This window comes from Oncorhynchus gorbuscha, linkage group LG20, assembly GCF_021184085.1.
Source record: "Oncorhynchus gorbuscha isolate QuinsamMale2020 ecotype Even-year linkage group LG20, OgorEven_v1.0, whole genome shotgun sequence".
In the NCBI taxonomy this organism is placed as follows: Eukaryota; Metazoa; Chordata; class Actinopteri; order Salmoniformes; family Salmonidae; genus Oncorhynchus; species Oncorhynchus gorbuscha.
The window spans coordinates 3,137,103-3,147,466 of record NC_060192.1 but is presented as its reverse complement, the minus strand read 5'-3'; the positions used below and the strand labels follow the sequence as shown (position 1 = coordinate 3,147,466).

General features: G+C 42.3%; 1 protein-coding gene across 1 annotated transcript in view; it reads right to left on the bottom strand.

Annotated features, from left to right (window-relative positions):
* The window catches only part of LOC124006612 (netrin receptor UNC5D-like), a 41,719-nt gene extending 33,792 nt beyond the window's left edge, over positions 1 to 7,927 (bottom strand). The window contains exon 1 of the mRNA XM_046316665.1: positions 7,807 to 7,927. Within this exon, the coding sequence (XP_046172621.1) occupies positions 7,807 to 7,927 (121 nt within the window). The remainder of the gene's footprint in view (positions 1 to 7,806) is intronic.
* Between the last annotated feature and the right edge of the window lie 2,437 nt (positions 7,928 to 10,364).

The following is a 10,364-nucleotide window of genomic DNA, read 5'->3' as shown; positions in this document are numbered from 1 at the left end:
ATTGAATGTCCCCAAGAACACAGTGGCCTCCATCATTCTGCGGCATTGACTGTCCCCAAGAACACAGTGGCCTCCATCATTCTGCGGCATTGAAGGTCCCCAAGAACACAGTGGCCTCCATCATTCTGCAGCATTGAATGTCCCCAAGAACACAGTGGCCTCCATCATTCTGCAGCATTGAATGTCCCCAAGAACACAGTGGCCTCCATCATTCTGCAGCATTGACTGTCCCCAAGAACACAGTGGCCTCCATCATTCTGCAGCATTGAATGTCCCCAAGAACACAGTGGCCTCCATCATTCTGCAGCATTGACTGTCCCCAAGAACACAGTGGCCTCCATCATTCTGCAGCATTGAATGTCCCCAAGAACACAGTGGCCTCCATCATTCTTAAATGGAAGAAGGTTGGAACCATCAAGACTCTTCCTAGAGCTGGCCACCCGGCCAAACTGAACAAGTCGGGGGAGAAAATCAAATCAAATCATCAAATAAAATTTTATTGGTCACATACGGGTGTAGTGAAATGCTTGTGTTTCAAGCTCTGACAGTGCAGTAATATCTAACAATTACACAACATATACCCAATACACACAAATCTAAGTAAAGGAATGAAATTAGAATATATAAATATATGGACGAGTAATGTCAGAGCGGCATAGACTAAGATACAGTAGAATAGTATAGAATACAGTAGATACATATGAGATGAGTAATACATAGACTAAGATACAGTAGAATAGTATAGAATACAGTATATACATATGAGATGAGTAATACAAGATACAGTAGACTATATACATATGATACAGTAGAATAGTATAGAATACAGTATATACATATGAGATGAGTAATACATAGACTAAGATACAGTAGAATAGTATAGAATACAGTATATACATATGAGATGAGTAATACATAGACTAAGATACAGTAGAATAGGATAGAATACAGTATATACATATGAGATGAGTAATACATAGACTAAGATACAGTAGAATAGTATAGAATACAGTATATACATATGAGATGAGTAATACTAAGATACAGTAGAATAGTATAGAATACAGTATATACATATGAGATGAGTAATACATAGACTAAGATACAGTAGAATAGGATAGAATACAGTATATACATATGAGATGAGTAATGCAAGATATGTAAACATTACTAAAGTGACTAGTGTTCCATTTATTAAAGATGCTGGTGATGGCTATTTAACAGTCTAATGGCCTTGAGATTGATGCTGCTTTTCAGTCTCTCAGTCCCAGCTTTGATGCACCTGTACTGACCTCGCCTTCTGGATGATAGTGAACAGGCAGTGGCTCGGTGGTTGTTGTCCTTGATGATCTTTTTTGCCTTCCTGTGGCATTGGGTGCTGTAGGTGTTCTGAACGTTAGGTAGTTTGCCCCCGGTGATGCGTTGGGCAGACCGCACCACCCTCTGGAGTGCCCTGTGTTTGCCCCCGGTGCAATTGCCGTACCAAGCGGTGATACAGCCTGACAGGAAGCTCTCAATTGTGTATCTATAAAAGTTTGTGAGGTTTTAGATGCCAAGCCACACTTCTTCAGGCTCTGACAAGTGCTGTTGTGCCTTCTTCACGACACTATCTGTGTGGGTGGACCATTTTAGTTTGTCAGTGATGTGTAAGCCGAGGAACTTGAACTTTCCACCTTCTCCACTGCGGTCCCGTCGATGTGGATAGGGGGGTGCTCCCTCTGCTGTTTCCTGAAGTCCACGATCACCTCCTTTGTTTTGTTGATGTTGAGTGATAGGTTATTGGTCAGGAAGGTGACCAAGACCCGATGGTCACTCTGACAGGGCACTAGAGTTCTTCTGTTGAGATGGTAGAAACTTCAAGAAGGACAACCATATCTGCTGCACTGGCCTTTATGGGAGATTGGCCAGACGGAAGCCACTCCTCAGTAAAAGGCACATGACCGGCCGTTTGTTGTATGCCAAAAGGCACCTTAAGTCTCTCTCAGATCTGATGAAACCAAGATTGAACTCTTAGGCCTAAATGCCAAACATCACGTCTGGAGGAGTGTGCAAAGCAGTCATCAAGGAAAAGGGTGGCTATTTGAAGAATCTCAAATTTGTTTAACACTTTTTTGGTTACTACATGATTCCATATGTGCTATTTCATAGTGTTGATGTCTTCACATGATTCTACAATGTAGAAAATAGTTTTAAAAATTAAGAAACTCTTGAATGAGTAGGTGTTCTAAAACTTTTGACCGGTAGTGTATATTATGATTAGTTTGCCTGTTTTGCATGTTATTTTGGCATTAATACGTGTCAGATCAGTTTACAAACAATGTAAAAAATAAATCCGTTAATAAATCTGCACACAAATATGGTCTCTTTTTTTGAGTAAGGAAGCTCCAAATTGCAGGTGTTTCAGCCTAGCTCAGTGATTTCTGTGGTGGTGGGGTAGCCAGCAGAAAATACATAGCAAACCTACTGGCAATCTACTGGCAAATCCTTTTCAATCCTTGTCATATGAATTGAAATTATAGCTAAAATCTATCGGTGCTCATCAGCCATTAACATTACACGACAAGTTGGAAATCGCAAAGGGGTTTGGAAGGTAACAGTGACTAACTGCAAGTATTGCAAAGCAATCACTAGCCTGCTATTCAGTGGAGTGGGTGTGTGGTCCATGTCTGGGTATCGTGGTATCCAATTGGTTACTGTCTTGTCTCAACGCTGCAACTCCCGTACGGACTCAGGAGAGGCAAAGGTCGAGAGCCATGCGTCCTCCGAAACACAACCCAACCAAGCCACACTGCTTCTTGACACAACGCACATCCAACCCAGAAGCCAGCTGCACCAATGTGTCAGAGTAAACACCGTACACCTAGCAACCTGGTCAGCGTGCACTGCACCCGGCATGCCACAGGCGTCACTTGTGCGAGATGAGACAAGGATATGCCTGCCGGCCAAACCTTCCCTAACAGTGCTGGACCAATTGTGCGCCGCCCCATGAGCCTCCTGGTCGCAGTCAGCTGCGGCAGAGCCTGGGCTCGAACCCAGAATTTCTGGTGGCATAGCTAGCACTGTGATGTAGGGAGGCCCTTCTTTTCCAAGTTTAAACGGATAAACATTCAAATGCCATGGGCCAGAAACGGTTGAATACATTGACCATGCTGTCAGTCTAGCATGACATGACTTCTTACGCGCTCCAAACAACTGGAAACTTGGAACTGGAGAATCTCAGATTTCAGTGAGTTCAAGACAACTGGGAACTCTGGAAAAAAACTAGCTCCGACTAGGAAAATACATTTTGAACAGTCATCCAACTTGAAATTCCAGGTCGGGAACTGCCCTCTTTCTAGAGCTCCTACCTGAAGATCGCTGACATCATGATTAAACCTTGTTTTTTTCTGAGTTCCCAGTTGTCTTGAAAGCACCATAAATCCAGAGAATGCTAGACTTTGATGACAAGGTTTGATGATAAGGACCGCCGCGCCACCTTCCTGTTCAAATGAGCACATGAGTCCATGTATTGTATGCTGCTGCATACTGATGTAATATGCCAGGGAGATTTATATACTGTAGCTAAGAAAGTCATACTTTTTGTATGTTATGTAGTAAGCTGTTAGTAGCCCATGTGCCTCACCCTAATAATGTGGTCCCTTTCCCCCTCTTAATTTAGCCTACTCTTCTGATATGGTGGTGCACATTTTGCCTATAGCCTGTTTAAGAGAAATGTGATCATCGAATATTGTGAGTTTCATTGTCTGCTTATATGCCCCCTTTATTTATCCTACGGTTCTGACTTGGTGTACAGGGAGAATACTGTAAGAACGGCCCATGTTCTGAATTCAGTCACTGTACATTTCAACCGTGCTGAACAATTAGTTATATTGACTATATCTGTCCTAGCTCGCTCATTTAATGTCTTAATCGAAATTACGGATTGCCTCTTATGTGCTGATCGTTCCCTTATGCCATAGTTTGTACATCTCAATTGTCAGTAGGAACCACATTTGTTTAAGCAAGTCAGCCATATCAGCTATGTTTTTATAAAAGGCAGTAAATGAGGCTGAATTAACTGTTTCGCTGCCAGACAAGGATCTGCTCATAGCCAGGTGTAGCGGTGGTAAGGATTCACTCCATGGTGCTGAAAAGAAAGCTCTGCTGTTGGGACAGCTTTATATAGGCCATATAGGTCATATAGGCCACCGTTTGTCACCGTTATAATGCAATTAATGTCATGTTTAGTTAGTGTTGTGTAGTGGCTTTGCTAGCATACTGTGCATCTAAAAAAGAATTGGGGGAGTTTACCACACCAAGATTTACATGTTAAGATCGCTCCTGGTCATCATCGCTATCACAACAACTGTGGTGTGGATGAGTTTCATAACCCAGCTATCAGTCCTTCCACAGATCATTGATCCCGATGAGACGACCCGCTTCTCTCTTTTGTCTGACTGCAATTGGTTTTGTGTCATGTCAACAGACATTTTCAAATCAAATTGCTCATTAAAAAGTGCAGTGAGCGTGAGAGAAACACAGTCACACATAACTAATTTAGCCAGGCCTAATAGGACACTTGATCATGGCCGCTTGAGCATTTATGTTATTAATTTGGCCGGGCACAGTTTCCCCTCCTTCAAACTGTGGTGGTTACATAAAGGAGGGAAACAAAAAGAGCATGCTAATTGGCTCGTGAATGTGATGAAATGTTGATCAGCCTGCCTTACAAACAGAAATGTTAAATGCCTTTGTTCACCCACCAAATACAGTAGACATTCACTCCCTTCCTCTCTCTCTCTCTCTCACACACACACACACACACACACACACACACACACACACACACACACACACACACACACACACACACACACACACACACACACACACACACACACACACACACACACACACACACACACACACACACACACACAAATCATACAAACTATTTTACCTAATGTAGCCACAATTCAATATACAGTACAACACACTCACACACCCATCGAGAATCTCCTTCACACACACACTCTCAAATACACACACACCCGACAAACACACAGCCAATGTGATGGACAGTAGGGGTACTCAAAGGAGGTAATTACACTGGGGAGTGGTGGAGCTGACTCCAGATGGGCTTGGCAGGGCTGAAACCTGCTGAGTGTACACATCTCCCACCTCACAGCAACAAACACACACACACCAGCCCAGCCTAAAAAAAAACACATTCCCCTGCATTAGGCAATCTGGAGCGATGGCTCCTAGCTATGCAAGCTGACTTTTTATAATTTTTTAAATTTCATCTTTATTTAACCAGTTAGGCCAGTTGAGAACAAGGTCTCATTTACAATTGCGACCTGGCCAAGACAAAGCAAAGCAGTGCAACAAAACAACAACACAGAGTTACACATGAACAAACGTACAGCCAATAACACAATACAAAAATCTATGTACAGTGTGTGCAAATGTAGAAGAGCAGGAAGGTAAGGCAATAAAGAGGCAAAATACTTACAGTTTAGCATTAACACTGGGGTGATAGATGTGCAGATGATGTGCAGGTAGAGATACTGTGGTGCAGAAGAGCAAGAAGATAAATAACAATATGGGGATGAGGTATTTGGGTGTGCTATTTACAGATTGGCTGTGGACAGGTACAGTGATGGGTAAGCTGCTCTGACAGCTGATGCTTAAAGGTAGAGAGGGAGATATGTTTCCAGCTTCAATGATTTTTACAATTTGTTCCAGTCACTGGCAGCAGAGAACTGGAAGGAAAGGTGCTTGTGCTACGGGGTGGGTGTTGCTATGGTGACCAGTGAGCTGAGATAAGGCGCCCCGCCTTTACCTAGCAAAGACTTATAGATGACCTGGAGCCAGTGGGTTTGGCGGCGAATATGAAGCGAGGGCCAGCCAACGAGAGCATACAGGTTGCAGTGGTGGGTAGTATATGGGGCTTTGGTAACAAAACGAATGGCACTGTGATCCAGTTTGCTGAGTGTTGGGGGCTATTTTGTAAAATACATCACCGAAGTGAAGGATCGGTAGGATAGTCAGTTTTACAAGGTTATGTTTGGCAGCATGAGTGAACAACAGACCCTCCGATTTGACACAATGAACTCTATCGGAGAAGTAGTTGGTGAAACCAAGGCTATTAAGTCTCCCGAAAGAATGCGGTGATTGACAGAGTCGAAAGCCTTGGTCAGGTCGATGAAGACGGCTGCACAGTACCGTCTTTTATCGATGGTGGTTATGATATCGTGTAGGACCTTGAGCGTGGCTGAGGTGCACCCATGACCAGCTCGGAAACCAGATTGTATATTGGAGAAGGTACGGCAGGATTCGAAATGGTCGGTGATCTGCTTGTTAACTTGGCTTTTGAATATTTGGATGGATATAGGTCTATATTAGTTTGGGTCTAGAGTGTCTCCCCCTTTGAAGAGGGGGATGACCGCATCCGCATCTAAAGTATAAAAATAGCAGATCCGTACCACATTGGGTGAGGCGGGTTGCAGAAGAGTATATTCAGTCTGTATATGGAAAGTGAGATTAAAATATATACGAAATATATACGAAAAAAACGAGGAAAACAATATTTTCACGGGACAAGACAAAACACACGTCCGACTACTTCGCCATCTTGGATAGGACATGGGCAGCAAGCCAAGAGAAGGAGAGGAAGAGAGAAAAAGCACGGGGAGGGCAGGAGGGGATAGAAATAGTAGGATGGAGTGCACTGCGTAATGGAAGAACAGAGAGGGAATGAAGAAGGAAGAGGTAGTATCAAAGTGCATATATAATCAAAGAAGAGAGGCCAGGACAAGACATTTTAAGAGAAGGACAGAGTGAGTAGGGAAGACTGAGAGGAGAGGAAAAGAAAGAGGGAAAGAATTGAGTAAACAACAGGTATTATATACAGTAAAGAGTGGATCAGAATAGAGGAGAAAAGCAAGAAGTGGGCACTTGACAGTTACTGGTACAGTATGAGGGAATGGAAAGAAAGGGAGGAAGGATTTCCCAGAAACACTGCAAAATCAAGATATGACAGCATTCTGTTAGTGTATTAATTTTTTTAAACATACATTGCTACCTCCTGGTTTGAAAAAAGGGTTTGATTTAGCTATATAGGCCTCCAAGATTTGAGCGTACGATTATTTGATAAATGAGGGCCTTTGTATTGTATCCCAGATTGCCAGTCGAAAATTAATGATTTCAGAGGCTCTCTGCGAGCTTTTCCCAAGGTTTCAGCCTGAATACCTGTCAATGGAACACTGCTGGGCATTGATGTATGTGCTCTTTGTTATCGCAAATAATTTATATTTGATGTTTGAAGTATTACATAGCTTTTATTCTATTACTGAGCTCTCGGGAAATAAGGGAACATTTCAAACATCTCAATTATGTATTCATATCTGTGTGTTAGATGGACATGTCTAATTATTGAGTATCTCTATTCTCTTTCGTACACTGTGGACCTTTGCCACCATAAATCGGTGCTGATTTAGGTAAGAGTAGAATTTTCTTTGTTGTGTTTGTTTGATCAATATACTTGAGCCCAGGGAGTCTTTTCAGCTTTGCTTCTGGAGATAATGGATTTTAGGTTTGTTTTGTTGTGTGCTGTTGTTCCTTAATAATGTCTATCTAACACTGCTCTATACACTCTTAACCGTATGAGTGATAGGTTGAGATGCCTGACTTCAGAGATGCATAGCGTTAATCATTTAGTTGGAGGTGGTAATGGCTATTTCATGTCTGTACAGAACCATACGTTATAAACATCTCAGCCAATGGCAGCTACCCTTGGCATGGCTTCTGTTCCCCTTCATTCACCTCTCCTCCTGGTGCTGAGGCCTAGTTTGCAGGCGTCATGTCGCGCCTCCACGTTTATGCATTGACCACGTTTGGCCACATGCAGTTGGCCTGCTTTCAGTGGTCTAGCAGCGTGCCCCATGCGCCCCCCACGAGGACAGACACACAGATGGCCACAGTGGGGGTCCGCATGATGGGCAGCCTGGCTACCAGACCACCCTGGCATCCCAGCATCTTTCTCTCCGGATGACAGTGCTCCAGCGCCGCAGAGCAGCAACATCAGAGCCCCAACATGTTGCGATTCACGCATTAGCACTGAAATGATCTAAATGCTAATGTAGCCTCTCTTTTTATTCGCTCCAGATAATATGTTGTTGTTCGTAGGCTAATGGACATCGAGGCTTGATGGATCTGTGGATATGACCCCTCCCCCTTCATCCCCCTCAGTTCAGGCTGCGAGGGATGTTATTACAATGACGAGTCAATCATTAAAATAGTAGCTACCTTATGATGGTCGAGCACAGCATCAGAATATGATTAACCACAACAATGTTCAGCGGTAAACAGTTGCCGTGCCTTGTTATTTGTTTAGTTAGTTTGCATTAATCAGTATGTATTAATTTTACAACATGTGCCCGCAACAAGGTTTTTTCTTCTCCAATGAGGCTTGTGTAGTTGCATTATTAAGCTCCCAGTTTTTAAAGGTACATGGTTTTTTAAAAAGCGAGGAAATGAACACAAATTCTGAATCTAAGCGGCTACAGAAATCGAGGGATCCAATTCCGTCTCGAAAAGCGAGCTTGGAGATCAAAGCCGTGACTTTATCTCCAAACTAAGTCAGAAAACATTTAAAGAAGAAAGCAGAGAAAAGGTTATCAGTGAAGAGCATGTCATTTAGTTGGCTCTTTCTAAACTGATCCCTCGGATAAAGGGATGATTTAGGGAGAGAGACTTTGGCTTTCTGGGCCTGGTGAGCAAAAATACTTTTTGTTTTTAAAACTTTCATCTCAAATGATTGTCGTATTTGTACTTTATATTCTAGCTTTTCAGTACGACATCGCTTACAACATTCCATGTAACTATAATCAAAGCCTGTCAACATCTTTGAGAGCCTAGGCGGTGGAATCTGCGATAATCCACCACTCCAGCAACACTGCAATTACCAGTAACTGACACAGTTTGATGTTTGACAGGTAATTATTATTGTGAATTATGTTGAAATGGCAAATCGCAGCGTTTCTTTTGATGGCGTCTCATAATGGCTTCTCCGTTAAATCAATGGTGTTTTTGGACACAATGTTCTCAGCTGGTCTTCAAGCTCTATGAGATTTCACGACAGGGACATTGCTTCGTAATATTTGTGAAAAGGAGACGTCTTCCAAATATAGACGAATGTATAACCCAAGAAGATAGAATGTAGGAAAATGGCCAATGAGCGTTATTGTATGCTGCTGTACAGAGTCGAAGATGATGCATTGTATTACACCGGAGTGTACAGAACGTACAAACTTTTAAGCAAGAATGTGAGACGCAAGTTTAATTGATGCAGGGAGGGGAAAATGACACTTGTATTGTGTGTCTCGAATGACTAGGTGGAGTTGAGTGATGGGTGAAGTGTTTCTCTGGAAGCATTAAAAGCCGTCAAGCTCTCGCTGGAACGATCAAGTGGCAGATGAGATGTCTCCAGGTTAATTAACATCATCATGACTGAGTTCTTAATTGAGTTTGAGAGCTGCTTACTCATCAATCGTCTTTAGAGTGCCACAAATCACTCTCGAATAGTCGCCAGGGAGTGTGTTTATTTACATCACTGGAGCATTGAAGTGGTAATTCACTACAAAATCAAAGTTCGTCAGACATTTTGGTCTGGTGCTGAGATGAGTAGATGGTGCATGCATTTCCCATTGATTGGGGTTGAGCCATATAGCTGGGATGGGATGTGTACTCGTCTCAACTTTAGACCACTTTTTTTAGGTGAACTATCACTTTACAATTGAATGCAATGATTGAAAAGTATGATCAATAGTCATTTCAGTATGAAAAAGGTAACGGTAATAGGATAAATCCAGTGGGGTGTCAGTGTGATAAAACCCCATGCTTCTTATTAGTTTGCTATTTAGGCAGACTATAATGTCAAACTAAATAGAATTAGTCAAATGTTTGCCTTTAGATCATTGCTGCAGTCAAGTTTGGACGTGAACATAATGTGTATTAAAGGTGTTCTAAACCAAGATCTGGAAACAGAAACTATTCTATCCTGTCACCTTAACAGTGCTACTTAGGCTCAACATTATTGAGTTAAATTGATTTATTGAGTTAAATCCAATACCTTGATGACGTTCTGTGGTCTTGAAAATATTGTGATGCAACACACATCTTAACGCAATCTCTACCTTGTAATGAACTCCCTTAATGTACTGGGCAAACATTAAATTGGGAATTGATTTGGTTGGAGATGTGTATTTGTCAGACAGACCAGGATGTTTATGCTTTAGTCTAAAACTCAGCCTCCCTAGCCTCTATCTCTACCGTGTTTAGAAATTAGGTGCCGTATGCTGTACATGTCCTCTGTGCTTCAT